Here is a 24259-nt window from a genome sequence, read left to right on the forward strand (position 1 = left end):
AAGTCCATGGCCACGACCTTAACTATAAAAAAAGGATCTCCTTCTTCTCTCTTTCTACTCGCCGACGAAAGAAGAAAAATAAAAGAATTTTCTTCCTAGGCCAGCAGCCACCTGACGGCGTCAAGTGTGGCTTAGGTCAAACTCAAATGGACATTGACTCTAACCAAACAATGTTATAACAGGATTGCGTTTAGCCTTTAACAAGTTTGGGTACAAAAGTTACCAAGTCGATCCCCTTCCTAGCTTTAGCAAGCCTTAAAGGGTTGTTTAGGTGTAGGGTGCCTATAAAGTATCAAGCCTTAGGCTTTGGAAGCTTTACTACAAAAGTCAGATAAATTTTTTAACTCAGTTAAATTATTTCATTTTCAGTGATACTGTAGGTGCCAGTGATTACCGATCTCGGTACTGCAACACAAACTATTCATGAGTCATAATTTATCGAGTTCTAGGTTCAAATCACAGTTTGATATTTATCTAATATGCCGCAAAATCTGAAGTGTTTAAATTGCAAGTGAACATAAATTTAATTTGAGATAAGGCTCGTTGTATCATATTCTGGTGTATCATATCTATTCTTCATAAGAGAACCTTATTATTATTTGTGTATTCATCTGCTCGTTTTTTACTAAGCATCCAAAACAAAGTCTATTTACCAAGGAATGGCAGGAACATTGTGGTAATCCATTTAAATTATTTGCAAAATATTGATTGTTATGACGAACTTATCATTTTCAACAAAAAAAGATGACTTGTCATATTCAAACATAAACTTTTCAACAAGGATACCTTTTCAACAAAAAAACACCGATACCTTTCTCTACGTCAAGTCGAAAGTCTATGTTTGAATTGTTTTTGTATTAATATAGAGTTAATGGTTAAACCATTAGCTCCATACCACTACCAAATAAATTTTGATACCTACACAAATTTTGATACCTAGGCAAATTTTGATACATACACGATGAACGACATCTCTACACCTCTTCTCTTTCCCCAAACAAACATGAATTACGGTACCTGCACCGACAATGTACAAATGATTTCCATTTCCATGGAAGCTTTAAGCCTAGATAAGTTCTTCAAGGACGTTGAAACCGTCAAAAATGGACTCAACGACATCGAAAACATACACAAACATCTTCAAATCTATCGTCAAGGAACCAAAAGTACCTACTCAAACTACTCCAACAAACAAGAACTCAACACCCAAATGACTTGCGACATCGAGCTTGCACTTAACAAAGTAAAATCCACCATTTTCTTTCTGCAATCACTTCATGGTTCCAACCTTGAGAATCTCAAACTCCCTGGGTGTGGCAAAGGAAGTTCTTTGGATCGAACTCGAACGTTTATAGTTAGTGAATTAAGAGAAAAACTTCAAGATATAGTAATAAAGTTCAATACTTTTAGGGAGAAAATTGCTCATGAACATAGAAGCAAGCATAAAGTGGGTGAAGTTGCTTACGGTGATGAAGAAACGGTAGAGATCTTAACATTGAATGGAAGCGAAGACGGGAAAGGAAGGGGAAGCATCAAGGAGAAGAGTTACATGGAAAAAATGTTGATTGAGATGCATGATGCAGTTATGAAGATGAAGAAAATGAAAGAGTTGAAGTATAAGAAATGGGAGGAGAAAAAAGATGAGTTCCAAAAAGGGAAAGGATCTAATATGGAGACTATGTTCAAGGTGTTATCCTTATTCTACTTTGTTGTCTTCTTTGTTGTCATCATGGTCATGTATTCCTAGTTCTTGTTGTTTTATTTTGATTTCTTCTTTCTTTTGTGAAATATAGATTGAGTTAAGGAAGATATATATGATGTTCACCTTTTTTTTGGTGTAACAAAACTTTATTGTTTGTCCCATTGGAATCCATTTTTTTTAATAACACCTTTCATTACACAAACTATGATTACACAAGAAGTCTTTGAAGATTGTTACTAAGTTGCAACAGGGACTGAATTATAATGTAATATTTGACTTGGGAAGGGGTAAACATCAAGTTTGCTGGTTACAGGGGGTTGATGGAGGTGGCCATAGTGCGGCCAAGGTGGTTAGATGCAGTACTGAATTGACGTGTTTTGGTTGGAGAGCCGTGAGTTATGAAGCAATAAGAATTCATCATATAGACGACATGGTATCGAATCGAGATCGTCAGATATAAATCCAATGGTAGATAAAAAATCGCCTTCTAGTACATAATCCCTCAACTCTAATTCTTCCGCCGTTAGACTTCAACTTCATAGTTAAGTTCATTCTGATTATATATGCCCAAATTCTTTTGGAATCTTGGTTTAAGAGTAGTCTCACCAAAGACTTCAACTTCATAGTTAAGTTCATTCTGATTATATATGCCCAAATTCTTTTGGAATCTTGGTTTAAGAGTAGTCTCACCAAATCCTTTCATGTCGACTTTCGACAGATTCCAGAGAATGGTGTCCATCCAAACTAAATCAGCCCTAGTAAAGTTCATTGGATAGAAGAACTTGTAGATGGATCAACTAAAGGTAAATTTAGGTCCCAAAAGAAGTGATAGAAGAAGCTTCCAAAGGCTCTTTTGGAAAAAAAAAATATCGTTAAACGTATCAAGACACAACTGGACTTTGAAATCGAAACCTGGAAAGAAGAAAAAAAAACAACCTCTAACTGGGTCATCGAGAAGAATGGCGACTTCGAATAATGAAAGAATTCGATTGCACTCCAATTGACTATTATTTATTTGTAAGTCAATATCATCGTCCTTTCAACCATTTGTGGTTTCTAATGAAGTTGTCTTTTTTCACAAATGAACAGCTACTCTGAGTTGGTAGTTCTTAAAGAACTTATTGTCCAAAACATAAAAATCATTCACCTTGGAGATTCCATGAGAACTCAACCCACTCACAACTCTAAATCAATCAAGCAACTTCAATCCTAAATGGACTCAAATATTGTAAAATAGTCAAATCCAATAAACTTTGCTTCAAATCACACGACACACGGAGTTTCAACCTCCTATTAGCTAACTAACCATATTAGAACTTCGATCGTTAACCAACTATAGAGAAGCTAAAGTAATTAATAAAAACATAGATGAGCCAAAAAAAAAATGGTTTCTTAATGTCAAAAAACTTGTTCCTCAATACGCCAAAAATCTTGATCCTCAATAAGGTTGAAACCAAGTTTTAGATGATGAAAAGGAAAAATCTCAAGTCTCCTAAAATTATGTTCCTCAATATGTTCGAATGGTTCTTATCTTTCACACAAAAGTTTACATTGTACAAACAGACCAAGATCAGAAAAAGGGACAAGGCAGCAACCACCTCTCTATGATACATCTCCCAACTCCCCCACCAATTTTTTTTTGTTTTTCATATAGTATTCCTCTCCCCGCCACCACAACCATATAGTTGATGAAATTATACCCCCTTCTTATGTTTTCATCCAAACCAAACCAAACCGAAAAAATAAAAATCTGCTAATGAAATTACCAAAGAAATGCATAGTACCTGACATTATCAATCTCTGTCAATGCTGACACAACCATGACTATAAAACATACCTGCTTCTGGTCAATATACAATAGATGGTCTTCCTCGGACAAAGTTTTCACTAAAATCTTTCTGATTAGATTTGTCGACTGACGACGCCACCACCACCCTCTGCAACTTGGGTAGTCTCACGAAATTAGATCTACTCCTACCGAGAAGTCAGTCAGTCTACTCATGTACGCGCCCAGACTAGTCCTTGTGAAAACTTTTAAACTTGAAGTAGAGTATAAAATCAAACATCCCATGAATGTCTTTTTCTTAAGCTCTTTCACCTTGTATAGAACAATCAACAATAATGCCTCAGTTAAACCCACATGAGAGCTCCTAGGCTGTAAAAAGCCCTTGTAAAGAACTTCTGACACCTGATCAAATAACTTAAATCCAAGCAAGCGAACCCCTTTCATTTGGAACTTGAGGGCGGCCTCTAGTTGGTGTTGCTGGCCTGTTAGCATTGAGCTCCTGAGGACAAATAGGGACACAACAAAGAAGTAGCACACCAGATCAAAGGTCGAACTAAGAGTTACTCTTTGGAAGTTGGAAAGGATAAGCACAAGAAAAAATATCAAAATCTTATGAGTTGAGTGAAAACTTCAAATTCTCTATCAGTGCAAGATTGCAGCTTTATCTTCAGATAGTAGAAACGTGAATCGAACAGATCCTGCTCTATACTATATCTATATAGAAGAGGTAAAAGAATTTTTGCAGCTTTACCTGCATCCATGTGTCTTCTATATGTCGCTCTGGAGATGTTTCACGAGACGTACTCGCTGGTGGTATCGGATGAATGAGTTTCGGAACTACCACAAGGTCTCTACCCAAAACTAAGATCGCCCCTGCGTTATTTGCAGTGCCTATGGAAACAGATAGAATCAAATTAGGACAGGTGAATAAAATGAAATGTTGTTCAGTGAATGCCAGAAAGCTAACTAACCGCAATAGTTGGTAGCTGAGAAAAGAGTAATCAGATGACCCTGAGCAAAACGTTCAAAACCATCCATGACACACTCGTGTGCACGTACAATCAACTGGAGGTCATTGTTGTTGCAGAATTCCATGACACGGTCAGGCTGCAAGACAATGACTTGGATGAGATTCTTGTTCCCAAAATGATATTGACTTCTCCAGATGCTCAGATAAGTGGATATTTCGCGTAAGTTCTAGATCAAATAGAACTAGTAACGCCCCACATATAATGTACTCTATCTTATTGTTACAACTTCCAATCTATGTAGTTATCATCAGCAGATTCATCCAAGTAACCCAGGGACTGGAATGGACTAACAGATCAGCTCGGGTTTAGCCGAAGCCAAACATAGGCTAAACCACTGAGTTAGTTGTTATGTTTGAAACTTTTAGAATTTGATTTGAATGATTTTATAGTAGAGTTTATGGCCTACAAGGGTATCTATATTTTATATATATGAGGTAGTGAAAACCGCGTTACTCGACAGTCTGAACTGGGATTGAGGATTAGCTGCTGGCTCATCCCAAGTCGAACCTTGACGCAACTGCTTAGCTTACAGTAGCAGTCACTACTAAGCATCAAAGTAAGGTCACGCATCAATTCTGTGTATTGCTGGACCCGTCTAACATGAACAATTAGATAATAAACTTAATCTAATTTAAGAGATCTGACTAAATAACAGAGGAAGGAAAGAAAAATACTCACCCCAAAAGTAACTAAACCAGGACCTCTTGCATTCGGGCGTAATCCTTCAACACTATCATTTTCCGTAGGGTCAGACCTATAAAAAAACATTTACATTACACAAAATGTTACGAAACTCACGAGATGAAGAGATTAACACAAAGTTCATGACTTCATGACAATAACAGAACAGCATCGAAATATACTAACCATAATAAATCCATAAGAACAACCGAGCCTGCTTCCATCGTAATAGGACGTTGAAGGCTTTCAATTTGTTCTACGTGATTTATTGACCTCCCAATGCCACCATGCATGCAAATAATTTTTTTCTCAATTAGAGCTGCCAAAGGTAGCCAGTTAAATAACCGATTTATCCGATGCCAAGCCCAAATACCATCCCTCTCACCCTGTCAGCATGCAGATAAAGTAAATAGATGAACAAACTGATAAAGGAAAAACATAAGCAGCTTCCCAGCTATATGTGGATACAAATACGAAAACTGGCATACCATCCGCTCAATGCACTCAATGCGGAAGCCAAACAGCGCATTTATATCTGCTGCCTCGTGGTTCCCACGAATTAAATGTACATTGTGTGGATACTCAACCTGGATTATCCGAACGACAAAATGCAAAAAAGCTTAGTAAGAATCTTGATTCAGTGACAAACAGGTTTCCATTCAAATGCCACCATAGACATCCAACGGGAAATGATGTACCTTCAAAGCAAGCAAAAGAGTAATGGTTTCCAAGCTATGTTGGCCACGGTCCACATAATCTCCTAAGAAGAGATAGTCGATGTAACTGCAAATCATATGCAGAAGTATGGGTTAATGAATTATACTTATGTGATTGCGTAGCTAACAACTGCCAAACACATTTTTTTGCTTCAGGATTTGAAGTGTAAAAGTAGATAGCATCTCAAAAAATCCAAGAAAATATGGAATTTGAGGACATCTACAGTTCCGCAATTATATATAACTAAGTGCAGTTGAAATTCAATGGTGAAGTGGCTGAGTGAAAATACTAGAGTCAACCTAATGACATATGATAGTAATGGATATGGTAGCTCAGATGATGCTAGAACATCCATACCCATCATTCACGTGGACCAAGCGACAGAGGAGCAGGACTATCAAAATACAATCAGGATCCAATTACAATCTCATCCAACATGGTTTATACAAGATTTTATCAGACCTACATGAAGATGATCCAAGCATTGGAGGATATTCCCCTTGTCGCATAGACCATATGTATACATCTAAACTCATCATCTTCTGTAATGTCAATTCCAAGTAGTGGATTAGAAGCTAGAAAATTGGATGGCCGGTTGTCACTTGGGATATTTCTGAAATATTACTCACTTGTACTTTCATTAGATCAACATTCTTTCTCTTGTTGAAAGAAAATGGATGACATGTAAATTACTAAATGCTCGTCAGGGTCACAAGTCTTAGCTAGCATGATGTAACTCTCAGTGTCAGTAATCTATGATCAATATGATTATCTTAGTCAAAAATATGATGTAGTTTTCAGCAACATCGACGAAAACTCACGCTATATCTCCTGCTGTTGAGGGAGACCCATATTCATCAAATATGCGCATAAGATCCCCAAATTGCCCATGCAGATCACCAAAAATCTTAACTGGAGCTTTGATTTGAAGGACACTTGGCTCAACTGAAAATATTCTTTCAGCACTATCACAAAGATCTGCTATTTCATTGCAATCTAAGAAAAATTGCCTGCGAACAGGAGGCTTCCAACCACGAGGCTTCAGAAGATGATCTATCACCTGAAAATAAAATGACAAGATGAGAAGCTCTCAGCACAAGATCATGTTGCTCTTAATTGGCAACAGAGATAATTACTTAATTTTGAACAGATTGTTTCTGGAAGCAAGTACAGTAAATATAGAGTGAACTAACATGCAGCACAAGATAACATGCAGAACCTTCGCGGTGGTTTCACGAAGGAAATAAGCAATTGCAGATTTTTTTACTTTATATCAGAACATTTGCTTAAACAGGTATCTTCACTTCATGTAAGGCAGTCCCAATTTAAGTTTACTTGGTATGTTGAATAGCACCTATAGTGTTTAGATAGGTCCTCATAACCTCGTCATACCTTTTTCGGCACACTATTGATGGACATTTGTCTATCTAACAACTTTCTAGCTGCAGTTGCACTCTCCGGGGTACCATAGCTGACCCGCCTTCCCTCATTTTCAAATTGATCTATGGAAAGCTGTCTGACCATGCCACCCAAAGCTCCCCCAGTCTCTGCCGCAACAACCACCTACAAGTATGTACGAAACAAAGGCAAAGGTCACATGTAGATCATATGAAGGTAGTCCTTACAAAACAGACAAAATCCTAATACTGACAGCTCTATGATGTAGCCGGACTCCAGGTGGAGGAGTATTATTTGATACAGTAGAATCAGGCATCTTTATTAGGGAAGAGATTTGTTTTCCACTGGGAGTAGCCTCGGCCCCTTGGTCTCTGTCTGGGCGTTCAACCTCTCCGTTCACTTGTCTAGCTTTTGCGGCAGCTAGTGCAGCACTAATGGCCTCGGCTTCTGCTGCCGAGGCTTTAACTAAATACTCTACTCCTTTGCTCAATCTCCTGCATGACTTCGTATAAGTACCTTTATTTATATCTATAAAACCGAACTGTAGCAGTTAGCCAGTTACTTGTATACCTGTTACCCTGGAGCAAAGCATTTTCAGTGCTTATATCAGTATACATGTCCCCGTTTACAGGAGGAGCAACCGGACTTCCCAACACAACTGCACCATCAGGGCCTCCTTCAGGATTTCCTTGCCTAGATTTTTCATCAACAAAATAACTTCCAGGTAATCTTCCGGCTTGTACATTGTCAGCAGCTGCTGCTGCGGCAGCATGGGAAGCTGCACTAGTTGTTTCAGCAGCTGCTAGATCTTCAGCGACAAGCAGGTCATCCAGTAACACACCTACAGTTAAAAAAACTAACTCAAGTAAATATGCAGCTAATCCAAAATCTCAAGACAGCAACGGTGAACTAGAGTGCAGGAACTTGTGCCAATAGAAATCAATCACAAAACTGAACTATTCCTTTAACCGTTTCTTTGATGGCATCGCAGGGAACACTAGCTTCCCTTTTTCTGTAACAGTTAGAGAAAGAAAAGACCCCGACCTCGGTTCATTGGTTGACAACCCACGAATAATGTACATTGTGCAATACTCATGATTGCCTGGCAGTTTTAAACAGAATATTTGATGAAGGATTGCACGAAACTGAATCCTGTTTCTTACCACCACGTAGTCCACCATAAATGAAGATCAGGTCGCCTATTGCGGCAGCAGCATGTCTACAGCGCCTAGTCAATTCAACGGCAGCATCTCCACCAGCCGCATCCGCACTATATCTGCCTGTCCTAGGACTTGTCACAACAGATTTTGTATCACACCAAACTCCAGCTGCAGTGTCCAAGACTAAACATACAGAAAATAGCATAACGTAAGCATCCAGGACGAATAATAAATTGAAAAGTGTTCGCGATATCTTCAAACAAATTACTTTTCTCGAGTAGAAAACAAACTACTTATAAGACAGACACGCAAAGAAAAGGCAAAACGATCATAACATATTCAAGACATGGATATCCTTAGTTCTTTCTACTATTTCTTATACATAAAAATCAGTTCCCGAGAAAGATAAAGACAAATTTATAGAACAGGTTAATTTTTGAAAAGTAATTTTTTTTTTTTGAAAAGAGAACAGGTTAATTTCAAATTATTACATGGCAACCACTAACCAAGCAACCATGACAGCTTCAACCCCCAGTAATTTCAAAAGCTTTTTTTGAAACTTTTAGTATTTTCCAAAAGTGAATCTAGCACGATACAAGTTCACACAAAAGGAAGGTTGAATAACTACGATAGCTATGTTTATATATCACAAAATGATGAATAGAGCAATGATGCAATACTGTCGCCTAAAATCATGTGAAAGTGAGTCAAACGTGTCCCAAAAATGAAATAGCTTAACAAAAACTAGAACTCCTAGCAGTAGGAAGTCACCAGAGAGCGCAAGTATTCAGTACGGATCACTTCAAAGACCATAGTCAAGACTGATACCTTGTTCAGTATTCCTTCCTAAGTCTGACATGTAATCATATATGTCTGGTGACTCCATCGCCGTCCTACTAGAAACGTGTACATACAAAAGAACCTCATAGATAACTTTCTCATAGCCCATAGTTAAAATGGAAGTATAGTTTACTTCATCCATAAGACACTAACTTTAAGAACAGAAAATTCATAACGTGTGGCAGGAGGGCAGAAAGGTGCAAAACTATAATCCGAAACATAGGATCTCTTCAAAGATGATATTTTGATGCATTCAATTGGTTAGGCGAGTTTGAAGCCCTCTTTGTTTCCAATTCCTATAACTAAGTCTATTATTTATTTATTTTTGAAACTCTAAGTTTATTATTTACAACCCAAAGCCTTTCATGCAAAAGAATTCATAGTCTCATAAGAACCTACCTGCTATACTTGACGAATCTTCCACCATTCGGCCACCACCAAGTGCACCTCCGGACACATGAAGTCGTGCATTCACAAAAACCTAAAGATAAGAAGATATTTATGAGAATGTTGACCACAAACCACTACCACATACCACAAATCTGGAAAAGTAAGAGTATGAAACATACTGCTGCATGCTGATATCTGGGAGATGGTGAAACACCAGGAGCAATTGCCCATTCCCAACGACCATCCCTATGCTTTGCAAGACCATAAGCACTTGCTAGTGGCTACAAGAACAAGTTAGCATGAAGCCGTCTATAGCATTAGGCGCTAATAGAAATCAATGAACTATAGCAGATGAAAATCAGTAATCATGCAACAGAAATGTTATATTTTGATACATTATGCTGTACAGCAAACTTTAGCACTACTTCTGAAAGCTATGTTGGAAAAGTCGGCAGGGGGATTAGCCAGCAAACTCGGGACTTGGCTTAGTCACTATTCGCTACTAGTCCTATTTACACGGGACTAATCGTAGAATATAAATATATAATTTATTTTGTATATATAATTATATAGGTATAAATATAAGCATTTGGGCTTTAATAAACTATAAACACTAAACATTCATCCCTACGAAGCACATATCTAATTATCAACAAATTCTACAACATTCATATTCCCTCGTACACAAATAATGTGAGAACTTGCATAGACTTGCACATAGTCTTGTTAAGCCAATAATTACCAATTTAGCTTATTATTTTTTAGTGTATAATGTAAATTAATTGATCCAATAGTTAAAACTGCAAGTAAAAGTAAATAGTGGATCTAATAACAAAACAAGAAAAATATGTGTACAGTTGGGTCCCTGTACTAGCTTTCTTCTGCTCTAACAGGTATAACACCTCGTACGGACGTCAGATACCGATTGGCGACACTTGTGGCACCCATTTTACATAGGAAAACGATATTATGTACTAACTGCTTTTGACTTACCACACTGGTTGCATCCCTCCCTCCACATAGTAAAAGAAGACCATCAGACCGTGCACTTGCAGTTGCGTACCTAATCAACCAAGAGATAAGAGCTCAAGTTTGAGCATTCTTCATATAAAGGTACAAAATAAGGTTACAATGACCACCATTGTACAAAAAAAATGGTGTTAAATATGCAGATAACAAAATTGGTAATTCAATATCTAGCATGTGGAGAAAAGGAAATCAGAGATCCACAAGAACAAGTTCTGCTCTAACTGGCAATGTCTTCCGTTGTCACCGTAAAAATAAATTCTGCGTGATAGGATACAAGGTATTACGTTCCTACTTTCATGTTCTACTCATCATAAATGACGTGTCTTTCTTAGTCGATCTTCAGTTGACATAATCAATACCTTTGCATACTAAACAGTAACTGTTAATGACGTTATAAGCAATACCTGTATCATATACTTCGTACTAGAAAAAAGCTAGGATGAAGCATTGAATTATGTATGGTATTAATAAGAATCATATCGTATTTAATTGCATGCTTACGGGACGGACGTAAGAATGTGAAACAGGAAACCTACATGCATGGTGGTGGACCTTCTCCTTTTGGCTCCAACTATATATGGTATATATAAGAAACATATCATGTTTAATTGCGTACTTATAGGACGACGATAGTACGAATGTGAAATAGGAAACATACATGCATGGTGGTGGACCTTCTCCTTCTGGCTCCAACTTACGCCATTCATAGGGCTTAGCAGCTGTATCCAGGGCCCATACATCAGCTAGTGGCCTCTTTCCTGCAAACGATGGGATAAATTCACCCACATTAAAGCTTCAAGAATATTTTGAAATACAAAATCCAGTCAAGTAATTAAAAACGAGAAGGGCATATATTTCAAAATGCAAAAGACTTACCATCATTTCCACCAATTGCCAAAAGAAACCGTTGCCCAACAAGAGCCATCACGTGTCCATAGCGAGGCCCTGGACCAGGACCTTGGACAACTACCCTGAAGATGACAAAATAACAGATAACCTCCTCAATAGAGAACAATACAGCTTATATGATATAAGCAGTTCAGTAGCCAATTGTGTACCTGTGCCATCTTGGACGTTGTTGTGTGAGATCGAGAACATGAAGATCCTCGGCAGATAAACCAGCTGGACCAATTCCACCCTAAGTTAAACCAGAGAATATAAAGTGAGGGTACAGTGAGAACATATTATTCCGAAGGTCATATAAGCAATCCAAATCAAATAAGCGATAGTTATAGTGTTTGACTCTAGGCTGACCTGAATTACTACCATGGTACCTACAGCAGTAGCTACATGTGCTGCCCTCGGTGAGGGCTGTTCTCCCAGTGGAGTAACCCTGAAAGGAACATCAATTAAGCGAGACAAGATTACTATAAATTTAGAACTAAAACTAGCATCTAAATCACTATCAATACATTAATACACAAGCTTAAAACCAATCACAAACTAAAATTACTTTGTCCATTTATTTGATAGAACATCGTAACAGTGGACGTCAGAAGTGGCGCCAGCCAGTCCTGCAATTGGACAATTGTACATGTTAATGATTTAGGCACATAATTCCATATTATCAAACTCAATTTGCACATAATTCAATAATTTAGGCCCATTGCTTAAAGATTTCGTCAGTTGGGTAATCTGTTAAACTAGGGTTTATACATTAGGAAGACTAAAAGTCTAAACGATGAACAATACACAATCTGCAAAACCCAAAGAGTGGAAAATGATTTAACATACTGATGCCAGCACTCCCAGCTGAAGAAGGAGGGCCGGAAGCAGCAGAATTGCCCTCAAGAGCAGTGGCGCCACCGAATAAAATAAGCCGAGGACCAATATATCCAGGAGTTCCTTCTTCCCCGACTGCCGCCACTGCCGTCAAAGTATGACCACATCTAGGACCAGGTCCATCTTCTTTCTTGTCCATGAGAGCATTCACAACTGTGTAAGTCGGAGCTGGTCTCGGCCCTATCACCGAACCTTGTTGTACCTGAGGTTGCTGCGACGGAGAAGATGAAGAAGCATTTGATTCCTCAGCAACAACTAACTGATCGTCGTTCCTTTCAACAGATGAGATCGAAGTTACATCTGGAGTAGTATCATGATTCTGAACCGGATCTTGATCGTTCTCCGACGCCATCGAATCAACATCCATCTTCTCTTCCCGCCTTCGATTCTTTCACTGATTCAAAATCAACTACTGAATCCAAACTTCTGATTGATATTGATTAGCATTATCTGTTTTCATTCAACATCGAATCACTACAAAGAATTCAGCTTCGTAATTTCTTTTTCTTCAGCGATTAATTTCTCACTTGTGGATCACCGATCTAATAATTAGGAAAAGAACAAAAACCTATAATTAAAAAATGAAAAACAAGAAACGAGAATTTAGGTTTTCTTTCTTCTTCTCTCTTTCTCTTCCCTCTTCTTCACTTTCTCTCTCTAGAAATCAAAATTTAGGTTTTCCCCTCTCTTTCTTTCTTTCTTTCTCAGTCGGAGCGGTCGAGGAATAAAAACGGGTAAGAGAAAAATCTCTAAGGACCTAAGACACCCACGCAAATGCCCCTCTCTCTCTTTCGCTTTCTTCTCTTTCGTCTTTCCGTCTTTTGTTTTTCTCTCTCTCTCTCTCTCTCTAGTGGCGAGTGACCTCACAATCGGCCGGAACTCTAAACTCTATTGTCATAATGAAATAGAAATCTCGATGTCAGGCTCGTTCTAAGTGACACGTGTCACTTATTTGAGGCCCTACTGATTTAATTCCTTACTGATCTTAAATCCAAAGGCTTAGAATCAAGCGTCGTACTTGTGAGTCGTACGGCACACATAAAGATCACCTATCGTACGGCACACATAAAGATCACCTATTTATTTTCACTTGTAGTTACTAGAACTCAAGAAGTTTACAATGATTTTAGTTTTCAATTCTTAGATCATCAATTGAACTTTTCTTTTTTTGTTGAACTCGATCATCAATCGAACTTAACATTACATAATTCATTTAGAGTGATGTGATTAATAAAATCTGGAGTATTTGTAATTGTGTAAGATTTTTTAGGCCTCGAGATTCTGGCCGTACTGTGATATAATAAAATCTATCATGATTTCAGATTCGTTATCTAGAAAAAATTGTGTTAGAAGTAGAAAGACGTAAATGTTGATATTTCATTGTTCTGTTAGTTAAGTTACGTCTCTCAACATTGGACGTTGCATGACTAGCAAAAATGAAATTACGTAGACCTTGTCAATAGAATATTTTAACTTGAAACCTTCTCCTTTGACTTTTCCGATAATTCTTGATTCATAGCTAGGTTGGAGAAATTACTTATGGTGCTCATTTGATAAGAGTTTATGACAAGTGCATCAAAAAAAAACTCGCATTCTGTTAAAGATAATCAAAAATTTGATTGGATTAAGAATTACGAACGAGAGACTTTCGATTTCACATTTTTATAAAAACTAGCCGTTAGCGCTCGTATCAATTTTAAGCTTTGAAGTACTAGTCCCAACTAAGTGTATGATTTTTTTTTTACAAACCTTAATGTTGATTATAGGTACGATAACGGAAAAATGAACAAGCAACTACACACTTGATATCTTTAAGTCTTAGTTGGCCTGATTCTGTCAGCTCTCGATTAATATTTTCTGCTATTAAAACGATTCTTATCGTATCAGAATAGTCATATCATGGCAGCAAGATGAATATTGTTACCGAAGCGATAGTCGATCGGGTGGATAAAAGTAGTGAACGTGACGAAGTTAAATTAATTTGCCTGGCCTCGTTTCCTGTGAAAAATATATTTTTATAACTTTACCATTTAAAAACCTTCATTACAGAATCCAATGGCTAATGTTGGAGAGTTGTTATTTAAATAGTAAAAGTAAAAACTTATAGATACACTATATGTATCTATTTTCACGCCTCGATCAATACAGAAACTAGCTTTTGAAATATTAAGGTGAAAATGGAATAAAAAATAATTAAAAATGTGAGTCATCTTTAATTTAGTCTTTTTAGATTTACAGTTGTTTTAAGTATATAGTATTTGATAGTTCTTCCTAAATGATAGTACATATTTTGATTTAGATTTTATATCGTTGTCTTCTAAAATATACTAAAAGTTGATTAATGTACATATACAACTATTAAAAAATGAGGTGTTTAGAAGACAATGATAGGAAAGAATTAGGGAAGGGCAATTTCATTATGAAAAATGTTATTAGGCCCAAAAGTCATACTAGTTCAAGAGATGATATGGCATGTCCGGAGCAGAAAATGAACATGTTGGCCATGATCGAACAGAAAACTCGGGTCAAGTAGCAATGTCGTTCCATTAAAATTATCAGCTTTTTACTTTCAAAAAATTTTTTGTCGTTTGTAATTTGTTTTGGCGAGGTTCTAAAGATGCAACTTTGACTTGGAGTCTCTCTCTTCATTTCTCTTCAAAATTTGGTTGTTTAAAATAATTTCAAGAAGAGCTCTACTTGGATGATGATGTTCATGTTGTTGTTGATGATGATGAGATGAATTTGACCTAATCATTTTTTCAATCTTTTAATGCTCTGAAGCACACCAATGAATCCCCTTCGCCTTCTCCTTCTTCATTATTGGTTATCCGATTAACCATTGACGCCGTAAATATTTGGTTATAGTTTGGGTGAGAAAGTGAGAAGCCAAAATCATCCTGATGACCATGGAACAACTTGATTTTCATCGTCATCATCACTGTCATCATCAAAATCATCATCATCTACGTCGTCATTTACATCAACGTCTTCATCATCATCACCAAATTCAAGACCATGGAACAACTTAATTTTCATCACCTTCATCAACATCATCATCAACAGAAACCCAACAAATCTTGGCTAAATGAAACTCCAACTTTGGTTATGAATATGGTTGGTGGTACTGATCAAACTATGCGTTTTTAAATTTGTGTCTCTCTTTTCCATCTAGAATGCCATATACTTTACTATAATAGATTTCTACTGATGATGTTGGATACAGTAAAACTTCTCGTCTTCTTCCCTTGTTAAATGAGACTTGATTGTGGGTTTTGATTTAAAAAGAATAGAGAGAGTTTTTAGAGAAAAAAATGAGTTTTTTTAGAGAGAGAGTTTTTAGATAAGAGACAGATAGAATTGAATATGTCTGAGAATAAAATGAAGGATAATTTTGGGAGAGAAAATATACAGTAACGTTTTTTTGACGTTAACGACAAAAAGGAGTCATCTGAGTATTTTCGATAAATTAGGGGACTAGACGGGAAGCTGGCCATAAACTAGAGTGTCATTTGAGAAATAACCCTATAATTAAGTATATGATTTACTTAACATTTTTCAAGTAAAATTTCTCTTATTTGGAGAATCTTTTATTTCCATAAAATATTATTTTCGAATTTAAGAAAAGAACAATAAACTCAGAGAACAAGCAATCATTGTTTAGACTCGATCGGTCTGACTTGTCTGAAAAGAATTGTACAGGAATATCAACTTTTTCGATGATGTATGAGAGAATCAACATTAGCAATTGGCAAGGTTTGAGAAAATAAAACTCTCATTTTCTCTACGTGCAACTATCCAAAATTAGTTTGCATGTTGTCTTCTCTCACCGTATTAAAGGTTTAGAAAGTTAAATTTGATAGAGAGAAACATTAGATATGGAATTTTTTTTAAATAGATATGGAGATTTGAGTGTGAGAGATGTAGAGAGATATGAAAGGGGGCATTTGCAAGAGAGAAAATAGACAAAATCTGTAGTCCTTTATTTTTTGTCGGTGTTTTGGGAAATGAAGAAATTTTTCGGGGTACACAATTTTGGGTGAAAACAAAATATTTTTGTAATTTTTTCTGTACTCCAAACATTACCCACTTCCCTTCCCACCACCAAATCAACTCCGACGACATTTCCACCATTAACTCCGACTACACCTCCACTACTAATTGCGGTTGTCACCATCACCTTTCTCTCTCCCCTCTCTCTCTCACGCTTTCCAACCCTTTTTATTTTCTCTTATCTCTCTTTCCTTCTCTTTCTCTCTGTTAGGCCAATAAATACATCTCGACGAGTGGAGAAATAGATTCATCATCTGTCAAGCCGCACAAGAAATTAGGGCGTTCCTTGTCGTTGTGAAACCAAACAAACGAACATCTATGGCTACTCTATTTTTCAAAGTCTAAAGCATCAATACACTGACATCTTATATAGGTAACAAGAATCTATTGATATCTTCATATAACAAATCTGGTAGCAGCAGATACACTAATTCAAGTGCTAAGTCGTTGTAGAAAATCTCTTCAAGAAATACAACCAACTAGTCTAAAAAATTTTGCCTCTCAGAGTACCTTAAATCCATACTAAACCCGAAAACATCTTCAAACATATCAAAGTTGCAACTCATTTGGTGGATGATCTTCAGAATGATTATTCAAGCAATGGATTCTCTCAAGCATCCCAAATGGGGAAATCTTCATATGATGGTGTATTACAACCTGAAAATCAACACATGAACATTTCTATTGAATTTTCTCCCCCTTAACACCACCTTCAACCCTTCAAAGATCATCTTCGGCCAGTCATTTTTTGTTGGCGATTTTCTACCAACGACTTGGAAGGTGTGTTTGATGAATATTTTTGAGTTTTCCGCCTTTGGAAAATTTGCACGCCGGAAACTTTTCTTCTTTCCCCTAAACAACGACCGTATTTTAATGAGAAATTTTATCGTAACTCCTTATAATTTTTTTGTTTTAAGAAAAAGAGATCAGTCAATTTTTTATTGTCTTTAGCTCCCGAGGAATTTTCGTATTATGCAATTGCTTGCAAGAGGTTTTGCTAAAACTTGCAATTGGTTTGTAAATAAGTTGCAAGTGCTTGCAAAAAGGTTGCAACCGCTCGGGAAAACATCGAACTTTTAACTAAAGGAAATACAACTTTTTATTTTATTTTTAACCAAACAAAATATTAATATTGGGTTAACCAAACAAAATATAACTTGTGTTATTAACTTATAAAATCTTATAATTAGACTTTCGGCCTAATTACCTCTATTTTTATTTGCTATACAAGTAATAAACCTACTAACCAACCAATCTCTTTCTCAATCTTTAGTTGTTCACCTAGAGGTAGGAAATAAATTGATCATTTCACTTTAGAGTAAGGAAAATTTGGTCGAAACTTCCTATAAATTTTTTTATTTGAAAAAGGACCAGTCATTTTTTCAGTCTTCAGCTCCCTAAGTACTTTTTAATTTGCAAATACTTGCAACAACTTTGCAACGTCTTGTGACAACTTTGCAACGCCTTGTAACAAATTTGCGACCGCTTTGCAACAACTTTGCAACAGCTTTGCGACCGGTTTGCAACAACTTTGCAACAGCTTTGCAACCGCCTTACAACACCTTGCAACAATTTTGAAAAAGATATTGAGTTTTTAACCAAAAAAAATACAAACATTTGAATTTCTAGTAAAAAAAACTTATATTTTTAACTAAAAGAAGTTTAAAATTTGGTCTTCGACCCAATTTCTAGTTGGAGTAAATTTAGAAATTTTCGTGGATAACCTCCCAATATCCAACAATAACTTATTTTAGGTAAGGTGTCTATTCAATTAATGAGATTATTAAACTAAATTATAAAAATAGGTACGAAAAATAAGAGATTCAAAACATCTACCTGGCTTGCAGAATGCGTATGAGCTCTTATAAAAGAAGTGTAAACACTCATCGGTGGACATCGAACTTGTAACTATTCAAACAGGTATCGAGCATTAAACTAGTGGAGTTACACCTGTTTATATAATTAACTTTCAATATTCTCTCGAATTTGATACCAAAATCGTGTAAATCTAGACAAGAAAAATAAACCCTTCTGATTGTGGAGTGAGGGGGGAGTCCGGGAGCACGATGCCCCTCGTCGTAGACTCGTATGGTTGTAGGACCACACCTATTATTATTTCAAAGACATTAAAATTAGGATTTTAGTTTTCCTTAGTACCTTCAAAAAGAGCTGGTCTCTCAAATATACTAGGAATGGATATTTCTTGTTCTGGGTCAAGTAAGCAAGTTAAAGCAGTGTTATGTCAAGGGGCCTAACTAGCTTGAAATGTTCTAGATATCTTCATGTGATGGATTTTGGGAAAGAGACTAGTAGTCATATGACATTCCCTCTTAGATAAGATCATGCCAATCTATTTGATGTTCTCCATGTGAGAACTGAACTAACATCAAATCACATTCTTCTTCTTTTTTTGATGAAATATCAAATCACATTCAATACAGTGGTTTTATAAGGTTCACATAATATAATTTTGTTTGTTGAAATCAGATAATAGAATTAGTATGAAATATATTTTGTGTATTTCTCATAATTATAACATACGTGAGAGTAAATTGTTCACGTGAAATCAGAAGAGTATTGACTTTCTATGTACTTGTAGTCTTGTAGGATAGTAAGACCGTTTGGGAGAAACCAACACGTATCTAGGGTCCTTCCAAATAATTATATAGATCTAATAGTTACGATCATTAACTATTTGTTATTAAATTTAGGAAAGAATAATGATATGGAGCAAGAAAAACTAGACAGACTCTAAACATACATCATATGTGACTTTCCGTGATTCGTTATTTAGTAGATTAGAATCATCAAAAACATTAATCACAACAAGCCACGTAAGATATATGTCCAGAGTCTGTCTAGTTTTTCTTGTTCTCTATCATTACTCTATAATCCTTTTGATATCAGTAATTATTTATATAATATACATGTATATATGGACATGCTATTTAGTAGATTTCGAAAAACATCATTTTTGTAGAGAGGTGCACGGCATGGACAATGGGGACAAAATTCCAATTTAGGTGCTATTAGTTTTTCTCCAAATCACATATGTAGTTTGAATCAAGGACTAAATTAACACGAGTAAAAACATTTAACATTGTCAGACTCAGTGATACCTTACTCGTTTGAATAGCTACCTCAGACTGATTCTTCACTTGAATCAGACATAAAATAAGTTTGAATTAAGATTTCGTTGTCTCAATTTGAAACGACTCAGTTTGAATACGAGCTTAGTTCATGCCCCCTATAACCCTAATACATGGCCCATGGCCCATGCCTAAACCACACAATCGTACATTAAGAACTCTTCTATGGTCTTTCAACAAAAAAAAGAACTCTTCTATGGAATGTTGGATTGTAGCTTCGCACGTGCGAGAAAAGTAAGACTGCCATGGAAGCAAAGGCTGAAAGTTTGGGCTCCTTATCACCACCCCCTGTCACAAACTCTAAACTCTCTCTCCCAAGCAAAGCATAAGTCGCCAATTTCAGATTTCACACTTAAAAACTTATTATAGAATAAGATCTCTTCTTACCCACTCAAGCAATCACCAAAATCTATTCTTTCATCTTCATTTTAGGATTTTAAAGAGTTTTTCTTTTCTTCTTCTTCTTTTTTTGTTTAATGGTCGTAGAAGTTTGGGGATGGGAGCTCAGAAGAGCATCCATGCAGGCAAAGGTCAGTTCAATTGCATTTCTCTGTAGAAATTGAAGATACCCAGAAATCAAAATCATAATAAAACCCTTAAAAAATTTGTTCTTTTTTGTTTCATTTCTTATTTCTACTTATACTTGTGTGGTTGATGATTTTAAACAGCAAAGATAGATGTAAATGTTGATTTCACTCACAAACTATGTGCTGCTTTCATGCTTCCTTCTCTTAGGTTTATCTTTAATCTTCTTGTTCTTCTTTTCTGTCATTTCAAATTATACTAGTTTACTATTTTTTGATTCATATTCTGATTGAGATTTTGGTGTTTTTATTAAGGAATTCTGGTAACCCCCTTTCTCAGATTATTGGGAGGTATGTGATAGAATGTTTTTGAGATTTTATTAAATTTGTTTTATGCTATGATGGATTAATGGGTATAGTTTTATTATGTTAGTCCTTGATTCATTGCATCAATTTAGTTAATCACTCCATTCAGTTTCTCTTGTCATTGTTGTATCTTTTATCTTGATCTTTTCCTGATATGAATCTGTTTATTGAAGCCTTTGCATCAAACACCCAAACTTATTTGGTGGAAGCGAAAAGCTTGATTTGTCTTTGGATAAGGGTCTATATGATTCAAATATCTTGCTAGCTTACAGGAGACCTCGGCCCGAGTGGCTCTCCCAACAGTCTTTTGTCATTCAGGTAACCCATTCTAACTAATGACATGTAGAGCTTGATTTCAGTGTTCGACCAAACACGAACTATTGATTTCTTGGAAGGGTTGTTGCTTCACTTGCCTCCCATTCCCAAACTACCAATGGCATATGGTTGGTACCACTACTCTGCATTGGAAGTGGGGCAAAGAAAAGTGCACATGTTTGTATTTGACTTCTCACTTTACTTTTTGGTTCCACCAGCATTCAGTTTCACCCGAGATTGGAGTCCACGGATTTCCAATTGACAACTTCTCTCGTTCAGGAAGTGGTGGTGTCAACTTGTGTCGATTTTCTGCAGGTGTTGATCTTAATGAGCCGGCAAGTTCCCACTGGAGCAGCACAACCAGCATAAAATTTGAGGTAGTTTTTTTCCTTGCGGTGTTTTCTCTCAAGTGAAAACTTCTAATCCTGAAATACCATATTTTACATCAGCATGTTCGTCCAATCAGCGACGATGGTCGTTCCATTACCCGAGACTTAGATGGATTTCCCGTAACTTGCAGGTAATTAAGCTCTATTTGGTTATTCAGAGTTCCAAACATCAGTCTAAGACTATGAATTGATTCTCTCTTCTCATGCATATGCTTCTTACAGTGGGAGTACCCATGACAGTATGGTAGTCTTGAAGCAAGAATCTCGTTATGCTAAGGCTAACGACCACACTTTCTCTCAGGTAATTGCGTCTTTTTGAAAGCTCGAAGTTAATTGTTTTGCTCTTATTGTACAGTCTACCTCCTAAAAATAATGGATTAGAGATCATTTATATGTTTAAAGCTTTGCAATATACGTTGCAGTTGAGTCTTCAAATAGAACAAGGGATTCCTGTTCTATCGAAGTGGTTAATCTTCAATAGATTCAAATTTGTTGCTTCAAAGGGGGTTAAAGTCGGCCCTGCATTATTTTTAGCAAGGTACCATTTTAATTTCAGTTGTTGAAAAAAGACAGTTTGAATCGTTCATTACCCATCTTGGTTTTGCCCTTATACTTCTACCCTACCTCACAGCCTTACAGGTGGTTCGATTGTTGGGGACATGGCTCCTTATCAAGCATTTGCTATTGGAGGTCTTGGAAGTGTCCGAGGATATGGGGAAGGAGCAGTTGGATCCGGGAGATCTTGTCTTATTATGAACAGTGAATTGACGTTCCCCGTGGTATGAAAACTTGCTCAGTTTATATACGAGGTTTCCCATATTTGAGGATGGAGTAGTTCAGAATTTCATATATTAACTAAAAATATTTTTTAGGGCTCCACTTAGTGATGTGTACTTTTGTAAATATTTACATCCTCATTAGTCATTTCATGCCATGGTGATGTTTATTGAAGTGCTTGTACTGGAACCTAAATTTGGAAACGGAAAAATGACCAAAACTTCATAAGCTAGATTTTCTTTTGTCAGATCCATCAATTCTTTAAAGGCCTCACTCCTTATTGACATGTCTTTTTACCAAAACCAACAGCAAATTAGGTCTTCGACCCAATTTCCTGATTTTGAAATCCAGAATGTGTACATTTGTAGTTTTAAGCATGGCTACAAATATATAAACCAACTTTCGCTAAAATCATGTTAACTGACTATAGATTTGTTTATAAGTTTGCACTTAAAAAGAGAACACCCAAGCATAAACTGGACTATGACTACTAGCAAAAACTCGTTGAAAACCAATTAGAGCCTAGGTGTCCATTGTTCATGTGATTGTTAGTTTACATGCGATAAGTCATTGTCGATATATAGCCGTAATTTTGATTTAGCAAATTAGGAGGATAGGTATAAGCTTGTTTTTTGACCTGTTGGTTGATAAGCTGCCTCAGTAGTCACGAGTGCCATATATATTAAACATATTCTATATGATATACTGAATTGGTTTTTATGTTGATTTGATTTATAGACTAAAATCAACATTTCAAAGAATCCAAATGAGCATGCTTGTGAAGTCATACATATCTTAGGTGAAGCCCTAAGACACTATGTTGCCGAAGGGGTCACTTTTGGACTATACTTGCTAGTTTATGCACCTCTTTTCGATCAATCTTACTAATATCTAGTTTGATGCCATCTTTTACTATTGATCTAAGAGAAAGCATTAAATCGTGACAATAACATTTGTTGTGTTTAGAACAAGGTGTTGGAAGGTGTGGTTTTCTTGGACTCTGGTACTGACATGGGATCCGGTCGTCACGTTCCTGGTAAATACGTGAGATAGTTTCAAATGTACTTTATTCTTCGATTCTTTCATCTTTATTACTCTCGATGAATATGATTCCATTTTTATTTTAGCTGTAAATAGCGGAAATTCAAAGTCACATGGCAATCATGTGAAAGCATCAAAGCATGAAATTTTACGAATAAACACAAATAAGAGGCGAATATAATTTGAAGAAGAGAGCCACATCAAGTATCGAAATCAGAATCCAAATGCTTATTTTCATGAAAATCCCGAATCATGGGTTTTTACTTGGGAGGAGCTTGTCCTGTTAAAGTGCTCATACCGTCCTCACTGCTCTTTCTTTTTCTCTCTAAGGACCTTGATTGCCGGAGCCTATTTGGGCTTACATGCTACTTGTTTTTAATTGGTTGAAAGATTTCAAGTTCTGCACAACTTATTTCACTCTGTTTTAAGTACTTATAATAGCGATATCTTGGAATTTCATTGATTTTCAGGCAATCCAGCTCTGAGGCAGAGAAAACCTGGTACGGGTATGGGTTGCGGTTATGGGCTTCGTTTAAAATCCCAAATGGGCCAGTTTCAGATTGACTATGCCATCAACGCATTTCAACAGAAGACCGTTTACTTTGGTGTCAGTAATGTTGTTTCATGATGTCTATTGGATCCAAAAGTTCATTTCTTGAAAGTTTTAGATTCTTTGAGAAAATAGGTTCAAGAATTTGAGTTGGAATCAAGCTACATATTCAAAAAGAGATTATCCATGGAAAGGGATCAAAATCTGCCATGGCGGCTGGACATTCTTGCTGCAGATCATGAATCCAATTCGATATTGCAGGCAGATAGTTTTCCTCTAGGACAGGGCAGAAGCGGTATACCTACTCAGACTTCTTCAAGCTATCTATGTATTATGATCTTAACATTCTTCAATGGAGTTTGAAAATTACCGAAAATTCTATTGTTACCTAACTAACAATTATTTCAACTAATAGAATATATATCTTTGTCCATTTAGTTACATGGGGATTATGTTAAATATTGAGTCAAATTATGGTAACTTCTATAGGTCAAAATAGTCACCACATCCAAGATAGAAAAATGTAGAAAAGGCTAAAAAATCGACCTACTCTAGACTCGAAAAGGAGTTAACCGTCCACCA

General features: G+C 36.4%; 3 protein-coding genes across 4 annotated transcripts; 2 read left to right on the top strand and 1 right to left on the bottom strand.

The window, feature by feature from the left end:
- Nucleotides 1-1003: 1003 nt before the first annotated feature.
- On the top strand, nt 1004-1747 carry LOC147558617 (syntaxin-125-like). Its single transcript, XM_086659039.1, has one exon. It carries the CDS (start codon nt 1004-1006, stop codon nt 1745-1747), a length of 744 nt encoding a protein of 247 aa, XP_086515165.1.
- A 1468-nt stretch (nt 1748-3215) lies between these two features.
- On the bottom strand, nt 3216-13462 carry LOC147558618 (serine/threonine-protein phosphatase BSL3). 2 transcript variants are annotated; one of them, XM_086660377.1, is made up of 21 exons: nt 12469-13462; nt 12188-12248; nt 11989-12067; nt 11793-11872; nt 11611-11705; nt 11393-11492; nt 10699-10768; nt 9885-9986; nt 9715-9796; nt 8479-8658; nt 7886-8156; nt 7569-7809; nt 7310-7480; nt 6739-6977; nt 5899-5983; nt 5689-5787; nt 5387-5586; nt 5198-5273; nt 4460-4595; nt 4240-4379; nt 3216-3987 (listed from the first exon to the last, which is right to left on the bottom strand). In XM_086660377.1, exons 1-21 carry the CDS (start codon nt 12881-12883, stop codon nt 3904-3906), a joined length of 3006 nt encoding a protein of 1001 aa, XP_086516503.1. In that variant the 5' UTR covers nt 12884-13462; the 3' UTR covers nt 3216-3903. The 2 variants fall into 2 exon arrangements, with proteins under 2 accessions (XP_086516503.1, XP_086516504.1); XM_086660378.1 differs by having other exon boundaries at nt 7569-7806; nt 12469-13398.
- Nucleotides 13463-19911: 6449 nt separating this feature from the next.
- Nucleotides 19912-24118, top strand: LOC147558619 (Outer membrane OMP85 family protein). Its single transcript, XM_086660364.1, has 11 exons — nt 19912-20245; nt 20384-20450; nt 20555-20590; nt 20779-20923; nt 21139-21297; nt 21370-21440; nt 21532-21610; nt 21732-21847; nt 21941-22088; nt 23053-23122; nt 23598-24118. The coding sequence occupies exons 1-11, from the start codon at nt 20212-20214 to the stop codon at nt 23753-23755; spliced, it is 1083 nt and encodes a 360-aa protein (XP_086516490.1). The 5' UTR covers nt 19912-20211; the 3' UTR covers nt 23756-24118.
- Nucleotides 24119-24259: the final 141 nt, after the last annotated feature.

Source organism: Eschscholzia californica, unplaced genomic scaffold, assembly GCF_041429995.1.
Source record: "Eschscholzia californica isolate CP2 unplaced genomic scaffold, dmEscCali1.0.p SCAF_2, whole genome shotgun sequence".
Taxonomy (NCBI): Eukaryota; Viridiplantae; Streptophyta; class Magnoliopsida; order Ranunculales; family Papaveraceae; genus Eschscholzia; species Eschscholzia californica.